The sequence below is a fragment of the Sorex araneus genome, chromosome 1 (assembly GCF_027595985.1).
Source record: "Sorex araneus isolate mSorAra2 chromosome 1, mSorAra2.pri, whole genome shotgun sequence".
NCBI lineage: Eukaryota > Metazoa > Chordata > Mammalia > Eulipotyphla > Soricidae > Sorex > Sorex araneus.
In genome coordinates, this window is record NC_073302.1 from 374,773,792 (window position 1) to 374,794,525 (window position 20,734).

Sequence of the window (20,734 nt, forward strand, 5' to 3'; positions counted from 1 at the left end):
AATAATACTTAAGAGCATAAAAGGGGAAAGTACAAAAAGGAGTATGTGGATCACTTGACCTGAAAAATAAAATAGAATAAAAAAATTTAAAAAAAGATTGAAGGAAACAACAAAAAATAATTTTACTGCTAAAAAATGAAGTATGGATTTTCATATTTAAGTGATGTGGATTAAATAGATGTTGATAAAATAAAGCACCATGTATAACTGACAGCAGCAATAGTCTCTTACAAATAGTAGCATGAATCAAAACTGGTTGTGTTTAATTTCTTTCATAGTTTAGGTGACATGTTTACAATAGTCTTAATGGTTCTGTTTTAAATGTACATGGTTGCATCACCTCACCAGTACCAAAGAGCCTAAGAATCCACCAATAGCAAAAGGGAAACTAAAAACAAAAGAAAATATTGTTAATAAATTTTTAAATGATCATCAATATAAAATTTTACTCCAGATAGTTTTTAGGGCATTATATCATTACAAATATTGAGTGTCTCAACAGAATTTTAATTTTAATCCAGGCATAAGAGAGAATGCAGCAGCAAGGTACTTGACTTGAACACATCTGATCTGGGTTCAATCCTCGACAACACATATGGTCTCCCAAGTCCCCCAGGGGTGATCCCTGACACAGGAATAAGTCATGCTTTCTTAAATATTCTTCAGAAAACCCTCCTCGCTTTGTTCCAGTTGTCTCTTGTCTCCTGATGCCCCCAAGCTCTAGAATTTTGGGAATTCTAAAGTTGTAGGTGATTTTAATTTTCAGCTTTCCTAGCACCACAATTCAGCCTCCAATTGAGTGACAGGCTTTACAGCTATCTGTTTACCGTTTTACTGATCCTATTATTCTTATTCTCGTGGTTTAATATTGTTTTTAATTCCTTCCTGGTAACTTTAATGAGGTTTCAGCAGTGAGCAAAATTAGATGAATATTTAGCAAGTATATCTTTACCTAGAAACAGTATATGCATTCATAATTAGAGAAATACTCTAAATTGTCTTCCACAAAGGTGGCTTCAATTTGTATTACCAAACAATATATGAGAATGGAGCAGAGTTGTTAACATAAAGTAAATGAATAGGACTCAGAGGAACTGAAAAGATCTGAAAAAATATTCTGTGCATAATGTGATTATTTGGGGGATGATAGAATTCCACAAATTTCAGAACTTTATGACAAAAGATTTAGTAACCAACGTTTTATGGGAACCATGTAATGGTCCATGGCTGTAAATAATCTGATTACATATCCTTCCAGCCCTAACATCATTCACAGCATTATTTCTGCAAGGCAGTGTAGGAAGTTTGCCCAACAAAGAACAATATATATATATATATATGCATACATATATACGTGTGTTTGTGTGTGTGTATGTGTGTGTGTGTGTATACATTTGAAAAACCTCAATTGAAGGCATGCATGCACAGGTTTCTCATTCAGCATTTATAGATTCATGTTCAGAATGTTTCAAGTAGGTACAAAATAGACTATCTTACAATTAGGTAAACAATGAACACCTGCATCCAATTTATCACCTGAAAAATCAAACTAGAGGCATTTTGCATACATTTGCATTGTTTGACTTAAGAAACATCTTTTAGAATTGCATGAGATATAGTTATCCAAGAAGCTTTGTTCTTAAAAATCATTTTTGTAACAGACCACCTCATATTGAAGCCCTATAAGGCTAAGAGCATAGATCAGAAGCACTTGATTCTCTAGGAAACAAAATAAGTTTGTTGTACTTTGACTTGCACAATTTGTACAACTGCCCTGACCAATAAAAAGAATTCTTCAAGTGCAAATTTTTTTAGTAAGCTTACAAAAACCTTACATTCACGGAAACCTTTCAAATATCCTCTGCCTGAAAATGAAAAAATAAACTGTTTTCCACATTTGCTCCCCTACTCAACAAAAGCCCCTTTTAAATGTTCTTATTCCTTTGCCATTCTTTGTCATTTTCATTATCCATCTGACTGGCTATTTCCTGGATTCAAAAATGCCAATTTGAAGTTCAATAGACAGTACTGAAGAGACACTATAGAGGTTAAGGCTTTGCACACAGCTGCAGCCAAGACAATGGTTCAAATGCTGGTCAACCCAATCATGGTCCTTGACAGGGTGGCCCCCAATAAATAGACAGAAAAATAAATCACTGTATCACTGTCATCACTGTCATCCGTTGTTCATCGATTTACTCGAGCGGGTGCCAATAACGTCTCCACTCGTCCCAGTCCTGAGATTTTAGCAGCCTCTCCTTACTCATCTTTCCCAATGATTGGACGCTCTTTCAGGGTCAAGGGAATGACACCTGTTATTGATACTGTATTTGGCACATCGAATATGCCATGGGGAGCTTGCCAGGCTCTTCCATGTGGGCGAAGATACTCTCGGCAGCTCTCAACTTGAGTTTATTTGGGGACTTTCTCTTTCATTGGTTTATTGTGGTTATGTCAGTACTGTACTGTTTATTATAATCCGTAGGGCTCAAACTATAAAAACTCTGGAAGAAGCAGAGGGAAATCTTCATGGTACTGGTCTTCACAATAAATTCTTAGATATAAAAGTCAAAAAAGAAAAAAATATACATATGGGACTATAATGAACTTAAAAACTTTGTGCCAGGAGTAAGCCCTGAGCACTGCTGGGTGTGACCCAAAAACATAAACAAAAAATCCCTTTGGGTCAGAGAGACAGTATAACCCAATTTGATCCACAGCCATCACATATGGCCCCCAAAGCAGCAGTAGGGATCTCTTTGAAGCACAGAAGCAGGAATATCTTTGTTATTAGCACCACCAGGGTATGGCCCACACCCCAAAAGCTTGAAAGCTGTTGTGCACTACAAGACAAAATTTTTTCAAAAATAATATACAAAGGCCAACAAGCATATAAAAAGATGCTCAACATGACTCATCATCAAAAAATGCAAATAAAAGGGCCAGAGAGACAGTACATCCAGTAGGGCCCGGTTGAATGGTGGTTGCCTTGCATGGGGCCAACCTGGGTTAGATTCTCGGCATCCCATATGGTCCTGCCCATCGCCAGGAGTGATTTCTGAGTGCAGAACCAGCAGTAAGCCCTGAGCAACATGCAGTGTGGCCAGAAAAATAAATAGATAGATAAATCTATTTTGCCCAGCTGAACTATCTGGTAACCCTCCTCTCCACACTCCACTGTAATAATTTCTGTTGACCAATAATAATAATATACTCTTAGGCTCTATTAAAATCTAGTAATTTCACTGTAGCACTGTTGTCCCGTTTTTCATCGATTTGCTCGAGTGGGCACCAGTAACATCTCCATTGTGAGACTTGTTGTACTTTATCTTATGTGCTATTATATTCCAGAATAAACTGGATAAATAAATATGTCATAAAGAATTAAAATATTGCTCCTAAATATTTTAATTTAATTCATAAAGAATTAACATATTTATTTATCCAGAATAAACTGGATAAATAAATATGTCATAAAGAATTAAAATATTGCTCCTAAATATATTCAGTAGACAGTAGACTCCATACATAGGATTTATCTATCACCAATAAAACAACTGAGGGATAAAACAGAATCCTGTGTCACCAAACCACTCCATAGATGAGAAAGTTCGACTTTCATACAGTGAGAATGGTTACAAAGGTCTCTGTTATGATCTCATCAAGAGACCAGAAGGATCTGAAATAAACCCAGGAAATAAATGGAGGGAAGAACTGAGAGTCAAACGTTGTTTCAGGGGCAAGAGTGATGGAACAGCAGGTAGGGCGTTTGTCTTGTGAGTGACCCACCTGGGTTTAATCTCTGGTATCCCACATGGCCCTCCAAGAAAAGTCAGGACTAATTCCTGGGTGCAGAGCTACAAGTAACCACCGAGCATTGCCTGAAGTGGCCCAAAAACAAACAAACAGATAACAAACAAAAAGTTTGTTTTAGTAGAAACAGCATTGGTAATGTTATTTACCCATATTCTCTGAGAAGATTATATTAACCTTGTTTTGTTTCTTCTCATTCCATTGGTTGGTTGGTTTTTGGGGTGGGGGGAAGCACATCGTGCTGTGCTCAAGGCTTACTCCTGGCTCTGCAATGGGGGATCATGCCTGGTAAACCCAAGACCATATGGATCAAACCTGCGCAGGCTACCTGACAAGCACCTTACCCACTGTACTATCTCTCTTGCCCCTCCAATGCAGATATTTTGCTGACTTCATCTAGTGGTTCAGTGTATCCTCTAACCATCAAATATTCCGTGGAAATGGCATAGGTCAACTAGCTGACAAAGAGTAAATCAAGTTCCACCTGCAAGGAAGTCAAAATTTAATATAAAGAATTTAGGAGTTGAAATAAATACACCAATGAATACTACACTCATACAGTGACAAATGTCTATAGAGAAAAACAAAAACAGAAACAAACATGGTTGGCAGGGACAAGGAGAAAATAAATTCTCTTTTAACTGTTGGTGGGAATGTCATATGGTTCATCCTACAGGAAAATAGTACAGAGACCTCAAAGATTTGAAAATAGAACTTCCATCTGAACCAGTGATACACTCTTTGGCATATATGCTGAGTTTACTAAGTAAATTGAGCTTACCAAGTTTTGAGGGGTGGGGAGAGAAGAGTCAGACTAGAAGTGACACTAGGAAAATAGTGGAGGATCTTGGGCACACTGATGATGATGGAGGTCCAGTAATTTTGTCTGCCTAAAGCACAAATATTAACACCACATGAGGTAACACCACTATGTTACCTCAACTATAATTTGTTTTTTAAAAATTACAACTTAATAATCAAATCTTTAATTGGATGTACTTAAATCTGAAGAAACAGACATAATTAAATATGCAGAAAAGACAAATAGACAATCCATGGTTAATTAAAAGAAAAAAGCAAAATATAAATACTAACAAATCTTTCCCAAACCAAAATTATAAAGAAGCAAACTAAATAATCTCTACAAGTACACCACTCAGGTATCCCAGCACATTTGAAATTTCAGATAATCCATAAGAACAATAGAATCTTCTACAAATAATAGTTTAAGATACCCTTTATGGCCTTTCCTCTAAGATCAGGTACAAGACAAGCATGCCCACTCTCACTACTTCTTTCAATATAGTATTGGAAGTACTTGCGATAGCTATTAGACAAGAAAAAGTGATTAAAGGCATCCAGATAGGAAAGGAAGAAATCAAACTCTCACTATTTGCAGACGATATAATACTATATCTAGAGAAGCCTAAAGCCTCTACTAAGAAACTCTTAGAAACAATAGACTTATACAGTAACGTTGCAGGCTACAAAATCAATACCCAAAAATCCATGGCCTTCCTATACACAAACAATGAGGCAGAGGAAAGGGACATGAAAAAAGCAATCCCATTCACAATCATGCCCCAGAAAAATCAAGTACCTGGGAATCAGCTTAACCAAGGAAGTAAAAGACCTCTTCAAAGAAAACTATAAAATGCTACTCCATGATATAAAAGAGGATATGAGGAAATGGAAACATATCCCCTGCTCGTGGATAGAGAGAATCAATGTTGTCAAAATGGCAATACTCCCCAAAGCATTATACAGATTCAACGCGATCCCTATAAGGATACCTGTAGGATGACATTACTTTGTTCTTTCCCTCCTTGCCACAAGTAGCTTGTCCCGGTTTTCCCCGGAGTTTAGGCTTACCCCAGTCTCACCCATCAAGGTGTTCCCGAATCTCTCCCATCCCTTTGTTTAGCTATAATCACTTCTCCATGCTTTCTTCCCCAAAAGAGTTAATCCGAGGCTTTCCCTTAATCTGACTCTGCTAATTTGCAAGGTTAGACCTTCCTAGGATACTGAATTTATATAAGTTAATATTGCCTTTCTCCTCTTCTTGTGCCTTTTGAATAATTTACTTTAAAGCTATGTCTGTTTTGTATAGACACAAGAAGACAATATTATGTTTTTATAACTTGGGAATTAATTGGCTTCGAATATTATTCCCTCCTGGGCATCTGCTTTCTCCACTTTAGCCTCAGTTGCTCTCAGTTCCTAGCACCCCAAAGCAGGGTCCCCGATGTGGGACGGGAAGGATCCAAGGCAAGCGGTGAGTTATGTGCTACCCTGGCATCGAGATGGGCCTGGCCAAATTGCCTAATTCTTAACTATAAGTTAAGAGCTTCATCATAGACAAATGCTGTCATGATCCAATAGTAATTATGAGACCCTGCCACGGATAGGAAAGACTGATCTTGCCTGAGCACTGTAGTCTGAGATTGAGATAGCCCCAGGAGAGCAATTCTATAAGCTTTAATGCATCTCTTATTGTGTCCATACAAAATAATTAATATTATGAATTCTTATATGTTTGCTGGCTGAGGAGAAGAGAAACACATTCATGGGACTCCGCCCTTGGGTGGATCCTCCTGCTGAAAGAGAATTAAGTCCTAGGAGAAGCATCCCCGAAGGGAAAGGAACCTTACCCTATTGATGGTGACCACACCTATGTGTATGCCCCAACCCCCTCATGCTGGGTAGATTTAACTAGGCTGTAAGAGTGGGTTGGGGGCCCAGATCCACGGGGGCGAGATCCACGGGGCCAGATCCATGAGGGCCAGATCCGCAGATCCAGAGAGAGACCGAGAGCGGGAGAGAAGCGGAGAGAGAGAATGAAAGAAACTGATCGAGCAACCAGTCTGGCCTTCTTCCTTCTGTTGGCTGCCCTTGACCGACAGCACACAGCGGTTCCGGGGCACTGAATGCGGGTGGTGAGACAGAGCCGCCCTGAGAGCCCGAGAGTGCTCGCGCCCCTCAGCGAGCCTTAGTTTTTTACAGGTATGGTGTTTGCTTTGCACCCTGCGGATCCAGGTTTCATCCCCGGCATCTCATATGTTCTCCCAACACTACCAGGAGTGATTCCTGAGTGTAGAGCCAGGAGTAAGCTCTTAACATCACCGGGTGTGATCCAAAAGAAAAAAAAAAGATTTAAAAAAATAGCTGTTATTTATTTATTTTTATTTGGCATTTCTGGCAGCACCCAGCGATGTTCAGGGATTACTCCTGGCTCGGCACTCAGGAATTACTCCTGGAGGTGCTCGGGGGACCATGGGATGTCAGGGATAGAACCCACATAGCACCGAGCAGGGCAAACACCCTACCCACTGTACTGTCACTCTGGCCCCTGTTGTTTTTCTTAATGTCCACACAGATTCCAGTTTGGCATTTTGTCACGGGGAGCTTCGCAGGAAGTAGATCTTTTCTAAATTTAAGGGTCTTGGTGTTTTTGTGACCTCAGTTTCAGTGGATTCAAGAAAACAAAATTGTTCTTTTGTAGCTTATTTGATTTTTTTCTTTGTAGAAATGAATATCACTTTCTCCAGCTTTCGATATCGTAGATGAAAGTAGAAATCCACCACCAATATTCTTCAGAAAGTTTCAATTAATTTTTTTATTAAGCAGGCATTTTGAAATTGACATTTTATTTTAAAAGATTCCCAAGTCTCTCATAAATAGTTATAATATTAGTCTATAAAATGTGCAATAAATTCAGACTATTTTTTTCTGCCAAGTTTCTCATTGTCTATTTCCTGTGCATATTTCATATATATTTGACCTGTAGTTTTTTTATGTTTCTCATTCACTTTGGTTGTGGAATGTAAAGGGCTTCATGCCATTTGTACACAGCATGTCACGCTGCCTGGGTCAAGATAGTCTCATCCACCCACCTGAGATAGAAAGAAAGTAGCTGTTTCTTTCAATGTTCTCTCAGTGTGTATTTTGTGAGGACTTTTAAAACTGTCCAGGGATGTTAGATATATTGCCTGGGAAAGAGTCAGGAAAAGGGTTATTACTAGTCATCTTGGGGATTTAACCATGTATTAAAGAGAACATTTTTCTCTGTACATATATTTCCTGGAGAAATAGACAGCATGATACTGCTGGAAGGTCAAAGAGAAGATTCCGCAAAATTCAGATATCTGAATGTAACTGCTGCTAGTAACATCAAAGTTAAAGTATGTAGAAGATATGATAGATATTAGGATGGAACATTTCAACTTTCTGCCGAGTTTGAAACTAAAGTTATTCTTTTCCATTAATTTAAAAACTGTCAAAGCTATGATTTTATAAGCTCCAGTTCAGTGAACCGCACAAGTAAAAGGAGCTAAATCTTACATTTATTATCTTCCCTGCCACCTGTCTTATGTGGAAAGATCTTTCTCAAGGCAGGTATACAGGATCTATGAAACCTCTGTAGTTTTGTAAGACGTCATTTGCTTTTGTTACTGTTTGTCTTTTGGGGGACACCAGGTGGTGATCAGGGAGGTGCTTCGGGGAATCATATGTGGTGCAAAGGATCAAACGAGGTAAACTGCATGCAAAGCAAACACTTTATCCCCTGTACTATTTCTCTGGCACCCCTCCTCCCCAAATATTTTGCTTTAATTTCTTATTCCTCTAGTCTATAAAATAGAGATCAGGGCCCATTTCCTCTGACAGACCTTCCCTGATGCCCTCACACTTGTTTGTTTAGTTTTGGGACTGCGACTGCTGGTGCTCAGGGCATATTTCTGACTCTGTGTTCGGGATCATTCCTAGTCAAGCTCAGGCAACTACAAAGTGTTACTGAAATTCAAACAGTGTCAGTGCATGCAAGGAAAATGATCTATCCTCTGTACTATCTTTCTGCACCTTCACCCTAGAATTAAGTACTTTATTCCCTTGACAGATTATATTCTTCTGACGCTATTTCCATCAGGTTCTGCTATAAAATATTTGTTATAGACCTGCCTCTTCTTCTAGATTTGACTCCTTTGAAGATTAGTGTAGGTCTCACTTATCTTCATGTACTGCTACTTACTATAAAGCTAATATTTGATAGGTGCCCAGTGAGGCAGTCAGTTGAGTTGTATTATGTTGATCATCTGAACAGTTTCATCAAAATGCTTTAAAATGTTTATATTTTAATACCTCTTTGAAAAGCATTTATATATGTTCTCACATCGAAAGACTGAACTGTTTCTAAGCTCAGATTAAAAATACAGTTCTTCAGATGACTGGTTGAAGAAACTCTGGTACATCTATACAATGGAATACTATGCAGCTGTTAGAAAAAATGAGGTCATGACGTTTGCATATAAGTGGATCAACATGGAAAGTATCATGCTAAGTGAAATGAGTCAGAAAGAGAGAGACAGACATAGAAAGATTGCACTCATCTGTGGAATATAGAATAATAGACTATAAGACTAACGCCCAAGAATAGTAGAAATAAGAACCAGGAGATTGTTTCCATGGCTTGGAGGCTGGTCTCTCATTCTGGGTAACTCAGGGAAGGGACCACCAAGTAAAATGTGGTTGGAGGTCATGTGGGGGAAGGGTGAGGCGGGCGGAATACAGACTAGAGACTGAACACAATGGCCACTCAACACCTCTATTGCAAACCACAACACCTAATCAGAGAGAGAGAACAAAAGGGAATTCCCTGCCATAGTGGCAGGGTGGGGTAGGGGGAGATGGGTCTGGGGAGGGGGGGAGGGATGTTGGGTTTACGGGTGGTGGAGAATGGGCACTGGTGAAGGGATGGGTTATTGAACTTTGTATGGGGGAAGCATGAGCATAAAGATGTATGGATCTGTAACTGTACCCTCACGATGACTCTCTAATTAAAAATAAACTAATTAAAAAAAATACAGTTCTTTAAAAAAATGTATAATACTTTAGACATTAAAGTGAGTAACATTGTGACATGCGCATATGATATAGGGGACTTGGAGCTTATGGATGTACTTTTTTGTTGTATCAAGTTCTGATTTAATACTCCTGATAGATGTCTTCAGTATTTTCAAATACTTTTTCTTTAAAATGTAGGAGTACTGCTATTATTATTTAGCCATTGATTAAGCTGATTGATTTGGGCATGAACTCCACATTACTTTTTATTTTTTTAATCACAATGAGATAGTTAATAAAGTTTTCATGTTTGAGATTCAGCTGTACAATGATCGAACACCCTTTCCTCCACCAGTGCACTTTCCACCAGCAGTATCCCCATGTATATCCCCTGCCACCCCCCATGCCAGTCCTCACTCTGCCTCCATGGCAGGCAATTTCCCCAATATTCTCTCTCCTTTTGGGCATTATGTTTTGCTCGAATTTTCCCACCACCATTCAAGCCTGCCTGCCAGGGGAAGATGTTAGATCATTTATTGTCCATTGCTCATTTTGAAAATCTTGGATGCCATGGCTGTGCATTTCTGAAATCCTAGATTGTAAGTGGTTGATCTCCAGAGACATTACTGTAGGGCACTAATCCATTTTGGGATTCAATTGGCTGTCTCTGAACCAGGGCTGTTGGTGTGCTAAGATGGCACCCGGAGTCATATTGTGGGTGTCACAGCCAGGCTGATGAGTGGGTGGGGAGCTGGGGAGGGACAGCCCGGCACCTCTGTCTCCATGCAGTATGGAGATTTAGTCCTGGAACCCACATATCTGGGCCTTGCTTGTGGATGCTCTTGGTTGTTGGGATTCCTTCTGGAGTAGGTGGGGAGACTGCACCTGCTCCACCCAGGATGCCCCAGTGAAATTGGCTCGGTATGGGGCTCGGAGAGATATCCCGCTCTGTGGTGTCTTCAGGGACTTACTGTTGTGTCTCTGGACCAGAGTTGTTGGTGTGCGAAGATGGCGCCCAGAGGGACATTGTGGGCATAACAGGCAGGCCAAGGAGCTGGTTGGGAGCCGGGGAGGGACAGCCTGGCACCTCTGCCGCCATGTAGCATGGAGATTTAGTCTTGGAACTAAATCTGGGCCTTGCTTGTGGAAGTTCTTCATCCCTGGGATTCCATTTGGAGTATCTGGGGAGACTGCAACTGCTCCATTTGGGGTACCCCAGAGAAATTGACTTGGTATGGTCCCTGGAGAGATCTCCAGTTCTGTGGTGTCTTCCGGGACTTGCTGCTGTGTCTCTGGCTTTTGATCAAAATTTTCAACAGATTATATCTTGGTGAGGTTCCTCCTGAGACGGTGTAGTCAGGCAGGAGGTATGGCGGCAATTTTAGATTGTGGAAGCAAGCGGCTGCTGGGGGCTCTGCTTGGCAGGCACAGGCCAACCTGTCCCCCTCCGATTTACCGCAGTCTGTTCAGCCATGCCCGAGATTATGGCTGACTGTTGGTCTCTTTCAATATTTATCTATGGGTCTCTAAAATAAGACCAATAAATGAGCCTGTACAGCTGAGCCGGAGGTGGTTTGTGGGCATGGCCCCCACATACCTAACTTTTGGTCGTTTAATTTCTTGATAAACTTAGTCCCAAGCTGTTGGGGCCCAGCCAAAGGCACAACGGCAATTTTGGGGTATCAGGAAGCCTCAAGGCACCATCAGGCTGCTGATGCACTGACCCCGAAGGTACAGGTTGACCTGTTGGTGGCATCATATCTCCTAAAATACTTTTTTAAGGTAAATTATGAGCAAAAGAAAGAATTATAATATGACACCTGAAACTCTTGAAGAAATTTATGACTCTTATGATTGTAACATGTCTATTTTAATTTTGCTTCATTTGGCTTTTAGGGATTACAAAATTATTCTATAGAATAATTAATCAGTAGCTCATTAAGAGTTTATGAGTTCTTTAAATCTTTCTTTATCTATGTGTAATTGGGGTGAAATAAAGGTTTTGTTTTTTAACCAAATTTTGAGTTGGTAAATTTTCTCTTTCTCTTTCCTTTTTACACCTAGTGTAGTGACTATGACTTGGAATTTGGAACTGAGTGTCTGCAGTTGGCTCTAAAATATTGTCACACTAAAGCCAAACTTGTGGAAGGATCCCCTGATCTTTGGAAGGTAATAAATTGGTATTTTGCTTTAAATCTAATTTATATCTGGATTTATTATGTCATTTCTAGATACCTTCTGCAAGTATACAAGTGTTTCAGGTGCTTTAAAATGGGAAAGTAGTTCAAATATTGTTTGTTTCATACATGAAAGTAATTCCAGGAAGAAAGATATGTGTGTATGCAATCATTTATACCTTGTAAGGAGTTAAGTGACAGGGCCAGCAGGGCGTTTGCCTTGTGTGCGGCTCACCTGGGTTTGATCCCTGACATCTCATATAGTCCCATGAGCACTGCCAGGAGTCATTTCTGAGGACAGAGTCAGGAGTAACCCCTGAGCATCACTGGGTGTGGCCACCAAACAAAAACAAACAAACAAAACATATCTCACTTGGCTTTTACTGATACTTCAAAGTTTGCTTCAAAGTATTGTATGGCTATAAAAAAATTATTTGAAATGATTTGTTGAAACACACTTTATTTTAGCTTATATGATTATTTTCTGGTCTCTGTATCATTTATTCTGTTAAAGGGAATTTATACTACACTACCGACCATTTATGCCATGGAGGAGTATTTACAAATTAATGAATTTAAGAGAATAAAGAAATCTGCCACAGTTCCATATTTTTGCTTAGTTGTGGGTTTTTTTTTTTTTTATGAGGGGGTTAGCAGGGGGACAACACCCAGCGGTGCTTGCAGTGTTTAAGGTCTGCTCCTGTGTCTGTGCTCGGAAGGCAGGGATTCGAGCTTGACCTCTCACACAGAAGGACTGTGCTCAGCGTATTGAGCTATCTCTTTGGCCCAGGAATATCTGCCACAATTCTACCCCTTGTTATTGACTTCTTGTGGCAAGACCTACTTTTTCTAATAGTCAATTTCTTTCATTTGGAGAGAATAGGATGGTTGTAGCGCTGTCAAAATTCTGCTTCTTACTGAGGTGGGGGTGTTTTGGTATGTGACTTTCTTTTGTTTTAAACATAAAAAAATGTAAAATGGATCAATATATTCTGAAATATAACTATAGGGTAATCTCATAATTTTGAAATTATTGTTTTAGCTTTTGAAATAATTTGTAAAATCTTTATAAAGAATCTACCTGAATCTGATTTCTAAAGATTCATTTTAACTCTAATGTTTTATGAATTCAAGTGTTATCACCTAGTTCTTTTGTAATTTTTCTAACAAGTTTTCCATTTCCTATGGAAAAATGTATCCTTCAATAAATGAAATTATCTAAATAGAACAAAACGTATCTCTTCATGGATTGTAAAGCATAAAACAAATCTCACGAGTTGATTAATTTGATTCACAGCAATGTTAATTGTCTTGATAAATGCTGTGCTATTCTCAGCTAAATGTTGAATTTTTCAATTCTGATATTCTGAAATGTTGACAAGCCTGGATCATTGCCTGGTGGAGAAATTATATACAATATTGTTCATTAACAGATAGACAGGAATTATCAATCCACCTCAAAAATATTTATTTTGTTTATCCTTATCTGTGGTGGCATTATACATATTAATTGTGGGGATTTGTGGAATTACCTTTTTTATCAAACTTGGCTCAGTTATGTGTAAAGAAAGTGCCTTACCTGTTGTAACTATCTCTCTGGAGTTACCCATTGTATTAAGATCCTAACATCTCTGTAGAACACCCTTTGAAAATCAGCTGGACTTAATTTGAGAGCCAGGTTAGAAAAAAAAAGTGGAAACTCTGAGATGTTTTATTGCTGCTAACATGTCAACACTATTCTGGCCTTTTTGTTCTGTTTTTGGGTTTTGATTATTTGCCTTTTTCTATATCCCGGATTTGTAATGCCTACCAAGGATCTCAGATAAAAGGAAAGAAGCTTTTGAAAATTTTCCACTCAGTTCTTATAAATTTCAGTACTTTTTAGATAAAATTCTCATATTTGACCGTTTTCTTACAGTAACCTAGTATTATGCTTCAGATACTTTTTTTGGCATGCTGTCCCCTTTATGGGTCACAATTGATAGTGCCATTAGAAGTGATTGACCTTTGCAAAGGGATTCTCTTTGTTCCTTTAGTGAATCATTTTTTTATACACTGTGTAAGCTGAAGTGTGTCCCCATGAAAAGGTATGTTCAAGTCTAACCCTCAAACCTTGTATCACCATATTTTAAGACCAGTTCTCAGTTTCTGTTGTTGTTGTATATTTATTATTTCCCCATTATGCTTCTTTATATCCCTCATAGGAGAGAGATTATTCTGTATCTTTCCTTCTCCTGACTAACTTCACTTGTGGTACTTTTCTTTTTTGTGTGTGTGTGTTTGTACTGTGTTTTTATTTCAGTTTACTGGATGAGGAGAATTTTTTTTTTAATTTTTATTATTTTTTTTACTTGTGGTACTTTTCATATCCATCTACTTAGCAGAAAATTTCTTGATGTTATCTTTTCTTCTAGCTGAGTAGTATTCCGTTATATATATATACACCATAGTTTCTTTAGCCAGTCATCTATTCTTGGACACAAGTTGTTTCAAGATTCTGATTATTGTGAATAGTATTGCAATGAACAAGGAGTGCAAATGTCTTTTCTGTATATTGCTTTTTAACCCTGGGGGTAGATTAGAATGTAGGAATTCAAGAAGTAAAACTACTAGGTCTTATATAAGCTCAATTCCTAGTTTTTTTTGTTTTTTTTTTTGCTTTTTGGGTCACACCTGGTGATGCACAGGTGTTACTCCTGGCTCATGCACTCAGGAATCACTCCTGGCAGTGCTCAGGGGACCATATGGGATGCTGGGAATCGAACCCGGGTCAACCATGTGCAAGGCAAACGCCCTACCCGCTATGCTATCGATCCAGCCCTCAAAATTTTTAGTTTTTAATAGATGTCCATCTTATTTTCCAAAGACTGCATTAGTTGACCTTCCCACCAGCAGAGAATGAGGGTCCCGTTTTCCCCTACATCCATGTCGGTATTAGTTGTTTCAGTCTTTTAGATAAATGCCAGTCTCTCTGGTGAGAAATGATATATTATTGCTGTTTCAATTTTCATTTCTCTGATGATTAGTTATGCAGTACATTTTTTCATGTTTTATCTATATGTATGTCTTTAAGGAAGTATCTGTTTACATATTCACCCCATTTTTTATGTAGTTGTTTTTTCTTGTCAAGTATTGACAGTACTTTATATATCTTGGACACTAACTACCAGCATGTAGTAAGTTCTAAATTAATACATGTGATCAGTGAAAATAGATCAGACACAGAAAAAGGGAGAGCTGTTCTGGAACACACCAGTGACAGTGGAGCTAGAGGGACAAATCTATACGAAATGGAGAGCAGAGATTGCTGAAACTACAGGAAGAGGCTGAGATAATTTTTCCTAAAAGTCTTCAAAAGGAAGTTGGCTCTCCCAACACGTGGAGTTCAAACACCTGGCCTCCAGGACTATGAGAAAATAAATTTTAGTTATTTTAAGTTAACTATTTTGTGCTGCATTGTTAAGATGGCCCTAGAAAACTATTATGTTTGCCAAAGGTTGACACACTCTCTCCAAGCCCGGAGGCATCAACTTCACCAACTGTGGGTGGGAGCTGAGGGTGGGCGCAGAGGAGAAGCCCTACTCTGAATGGCTGCCTGAAAGGGATCATGAAAAGGCATGTATTCTTGAATTGGGCAAAAATATCTTTCACATGCCAGTTAAGTTATGCATATTTTTGGGGTACCATGCTTCTTTTATTAATTGGGGTGAAATTATTTTGAGTGATAATAAATGCAGTTGTTACAGGTTCTGTGTTTCCTTTGTCTGCTTTTTCTTTCTTTTTTTCTTTTTTTTTTCTTTTTGGGTCACACCCGGTGATGCACAGGGGTTACTCCTGGCTTTGCACTCAGGAATTACTCCTGGCAGTGCTCAGGGGACCATATGGGATGCTGGGAATCGAACCCGTGTTGGCAGCGTGCAAGGCGAACACCCTCCCCATTATGCTATTGTTCCGGACCTTCATCTACTTTTCTTTCATCTTCCATTTTCTTTTTGATATTTTGTTGGCTATTTACTTAGCCTCATTTGATCTCTTGTGGTGACAGTGTATGAGTTGTCTCAAGGATTCTAATTTAATTTTGTGGTTTTATCACAAAATTATAAATGATATTAAATTATAAAATGAATAAAGGGTATTTTGGTTCTGTTTAGACCAATACAATGGAATTTTCTCCTTAAAACTAATGTTCTAATTTTACTAGTTCCAAGGATGCTATTAAAAAGCTCATCTAGAAAAAAAAAAACCTTTTAATACACTAAGCTAAAATTGGGACTTACTCAGTTGGTGGAGACAATCTCAAGGTAGTAGACATGTTTGATGCAATAGGGATTTCATGACCACTGCACCTGAAGGCAACACAGGATTCTGAAATGTGAAACAAGAGGCCTTCCCTTAGCCTTGAAGGTAGAACTTTCACACCTTCAATAGTGAGAAATCAATAAGAATACCTATGCTTACATGTGGGCTGGAGTGATAGCCCAGTGGTTAGGGCGTTTGCCTTGCACATGGCCGAACCGGGTTCAATTCCTCTCAGAGAGCCCGGCAAGCTACTGAGAGTATCCCGCCCACACAGCAGAACCTGGCAAGCTGCCCGTGGCATATTCAATATGCCAAAAACAGTAACAACAAGTCTCACAATGGAGATGTTGCTGGTGCCTGGTTGAGCAAATTGATGAACAACTGGACGACAGTGCTACAGTTGTTCCTGAATGCTTTGGCGGAACCTAGTGAACACAGTGTGACGTCGGGGAGTTTTTATCTTGTTCTACATAGGAACTTCAGTTTCTTTAATTTATAGCTGTACCATATTTTTGTCTAAACATAATTAAAACTTTGTCACTTACTACATACAGACCTAATTGAGCAGACTTCTTGTTTCTAAATGTTTCAACCATCCTCAAGGCATAAAAGATTTATAGCCAGCTATTGAAGAAATTCAACAACTGTTCTTTCATTGTCTGAAAATGTTTCTTCAGAAGGGGTTTCTGAAGTGTATGAGTCATCTCAACATTATTGGAATGACTGAACTTTTGAGGATTCCTTTTGATGGGAATTACATTCTTTTTTAGATCCAAGTGTATTAAGCATCTTTGTTTAAAAGAAAAAATCAAAATAGCCTCATTGTTTTCTTTTCAACCTCAAAAATATAATGTGGTAAAAATGTTTCTTTTTAGAGGTTTTTCATCTAGTTATACAGTCTAGAGGAAAAATAATATTTTACAAGTGGAGATAATGAAAAGGCAAGAAATATCTTTACTTACATTTAGTAAGCATTTTATATATTTTAGATTTCAATTTTCTTTTTTAGTTGTTCGGTTTGTTTGTTTGTTTTTTGGGTTTGCACCACACCTGGCAGTGCTCAGGGTTCACTCCCAGCTCTGCATTCAGTAATTAGTCTTGGCGGGGCTTGTGGGACCATGTGGGATGCTGGGAATCGAATCCAGATTGGCTCCACTTAAGGCAAGCACCCTACCTTCCATACTATTGCTCTGGCCCCTAGATTTAAATATTTTTGGCTTTATTCTACTTATCTTTATAAATATACATATTTAGTTTTACTTAGTATGGAGAACCACCTACTTTCCATTGGAATTTACCTTGAAGATTTGGAGCCAGGAGCAAGAAGGCGGTTAACTTAGTGACTTTCCAAGTCAGGTTTTGGTTCTCTCTTCCTCTTTCTCTCTCACTTGCTAAGTTTTTTAGATGAAATATTGCACAGAAACACCATAAAAAAAATCTAAAAATTAACCTGAACTAGGTGAGGTGCACACGTGGGGCTTGGGGACTTGGTTGTCAATAGAGTATGTTTGTCGAGTGGTCCCTGAGAGCCTTTTTAGAGCACAGTGTGGGAAAGAAATGGAACAGGGGCTCGATGCTCGCTCCTATTCCTACAGGCTTGAGTTTTTTCTAAAGTGGAGTTCTTTTCCACAATAAGATATTATGCAAGGACAAAGGAAACCTACAGATCTTGTTGACAGAAGAATATCATCTTCACAACTGATTATTAAGCAGTTTTCAAAATTAAAAATAAGGAAAGGTCAACCCATATTACTGTAAAAGTTTGACAGAAAAAAATAATCCATCAATTTAGAATTGCAACATTTCCCAGTACTATTCACTTTGAAGTATTTTTAATGAAAAAATGAAGCTGTTTTTAAACAGCATATTACAAGTTTATAGAAATAAATGTTGTTTACTTTTATTCAGTCAGTGTTGAAAAGCGTGCTTGTATTTAATAATAAAATATTCCATATATTTCAATAGATGAAAAATGTTCATTAATATCTAAAAAAGTCCCAATTCATTTATAGGATATAGTCTAAAGACTGTAAGTCATCATATCTTCCTCCAAAATAAATTTAGGATTCTTTCTTACTTATACAATTAATTATTTACAATTATGGGAAAACACTGGTACAAAATAATGTATTTTTCATAAAACTGAATCAGGCCAAATTATTTAAGTTTTTGCATGTACATTAGTGAAAGCATTTTTGTATTTGAAACTAGATTTTCTTTAATGTTAAAAGCCCATAATTAATAATCTTTGAGAAAATGTGCTTCTTTTACAATTTCACATTTTAATTTAGAACACAGTTTTGCCTCTCAAAGCAGGAGCAAAGAAAATATGAATTATGATAATTAGGAGCATCCCCTTACTTTCTGTTTTAAGTTTACCCTACACAGCAGACAACTATTACAGGAAAGTATTTCCTTATTTAAATTGTAAATATTAATGAAACGACTACAGATACCTAGTTAGATTTAAATTTTCTGAGGAAAAACAAAACTTATTTTTAAAATATTTTTATAAGAAAAATGTCTCTCCAATAAAATGTAGTTGTCTTGCTCTGCTCCCAGCAGTTAGATTCGGACATAGAACATAGTAGTTGACAGATAAGTGTGTTGAAAAATGAATGGTGAGATCAATATGTTCTTTAATTTTTAAAATGCATAACATTAACCTTTAAATGTCTTTTCTGTCCTTCACTCTTCCACCACCCCCATAATAAAATTTCATTGTGGGTTATTTAACTGTAAAATGATAATTTTGCTTGGCATATGCTTGTTTTAAAAGTAAAGTAGCATTTTCTCATTTAACTTTAATTGGTTCATTAAATTAATAATAGTACTTAACATGCAGGGGCTGGAGCGATAGCACAGCGGTTAAAGCGTTCGTCTTGCACGTGGCTGACCTGGGTTCAATTCCTCCACCCCTCTCGGAGAGCCTGGCAAGCTACCGAGAGTATCTCGCCCCCATAGCAGAGCCTGGCAAGTTACCTGTGGCGTATTCGATATGCCAAAAACAGTAACAACAAGTCTCACCATGGAGACGTTACTGGTGCCTGCTCGATCAAATCAATGAGCAATGGGATGACAGTGTCAGTGACTTAACATGCATTTTAATATGTTTTTAATAGTAACAAATTAACTCTTGAAATATATTTGCTTAATTTACAAGTTGGGTTGAGCAACTTTCCATTTGATTAATCTACTACATTTTGGGGACAGGATATACCTGCCAGGATAAAGCTATAACAGGAAAATTAATTTTTATAAAAGTATACTTACTTGCTTTGAGCGAGAATTTCTGTATAAGGAGAGTTGTGAGCAAGCTTAATTTGAAAGAAAAAGTACAGATTAGAGACACAAAAATCTACAAATTGTATAACTTTGTGGTAATTTGTTTTGTCTTTTGGCCACACTCGGTGGTAACTCTGTGCTTGCGGGTATGTGGTGCCCAAACTACCACATACAAGCCTGTGATCAGCAGTTTGGGCTGTCTCTCTGGCCCCTCACTGAGTATTTCTTTTTTTTTTTTTGCTTTTGGGTCACACCCGGCGATGCACAGGGGTCACTCCTGGCTCTGCACTCAGGAATTACCCCTGGCTGAGCTCAGGAGACCATATGGGATGCTGGGACTCGAACCCGGGTCAGCCGCGTGCAAGGCAAACGCCCTACCCGATGAGCTATCACTCCAGCCCCTCACTGAGTATTTCTTAAAGCAGATTTCTAGGCTATTTACATCAAAACCATCTACATGTTACGTCCAAACACTTTATACTACTTATTAATGTAGTTTATTATTTGTTCCTCTTTTAAGGTTAGTGTTGTAGGAGAATTAATTCTCCAATGCAATGTTCATGACACATTCTGCACTTGAGCTCAAGGATGTGGTCTGGCAAGATCTGCCAAAGACCACCAATCTTAGAGGAAAATATGTTTACACACACACACACACACACACACACACAGGCACACAAGGCTCAACCTTTAACAACATGTTACTAATGTCTTATAGAAGAGATACGTGGCTCAGTGGCTCCTGGGTGAAATACAACAGTCTTCACACACTTTCCTCTAAGAAACCTTTTTGGTCTCATTTTTTTAGTGGATTATTCATAACAAGTAATATAAAATAAATTATTTCAGTTCTGCTTTGGGGGCAGGGTTTGGGGTTCGGGATGGAAATATGGTGGTGGAAAGGTGTAATGGTGGTGGGATTGGTGTTCGAATATTAAATGTAATCAAATATTGTGAATGACTTTATAAAAATAAAATAAAATAAAATAAGATCTTCCATAGAACCGGGTCAGGTTATTTATTAGAAATCTGTTATAATTCCAAGGAGAATTCATGTTCTTAAGGAAAGATCATGATTGCTTTATGTATCTAAATTATGTCTATAAGATCTTTGTATTAGTAAAATAAGTTTTTTGTTTCTTTGTTTGTTTTAAGTAGATGCCATAGCCAGCCCTTCTCAGAGGGCTGGGGGGCAGGGACACACCTAGGAATTTCTGACCAGCAGTTGAGTGCTCGGGGGCCTTGTGGTGCTTGGGGAACTGTGAGGTGTTGAGGTGCGAACGTAGAACCTTGTACATGCTAGGTATTTGATCTACCCCATC

At 38.3% G+C, this 20,734-nt stretch overlaps 1 protein-coding gene across 3 annotated transcripts in view; it reads left to right on the forward strand.

The window, feature by feature from the left end:
• Positions 1-20,734, forward strand: part of CRPPA (CDP-L-ribitol pyrophosphorylase A) — a 291,157-nt gene that overhangs the window by 76,028 nt on the left and 194,395 nt on the right. For 2 of the 3 annotated variants that reach the window (XM_055137285.1, XM_055137286.1), the window contains exon 4: positions 11,716-11,820. The exons of the other annotated variant lie outside the window; for it this stretch is intronic. In XM_055137285.1, the coding sequence (XP_054993260.1) occupies positions 11,716-11,820 (105 nt within the window). The remainder of the gene's footprint in view (positions 1-11,715; positions 11,821-20,734) is intronic. 3 annotated transcript variants of the gene reach the window in all.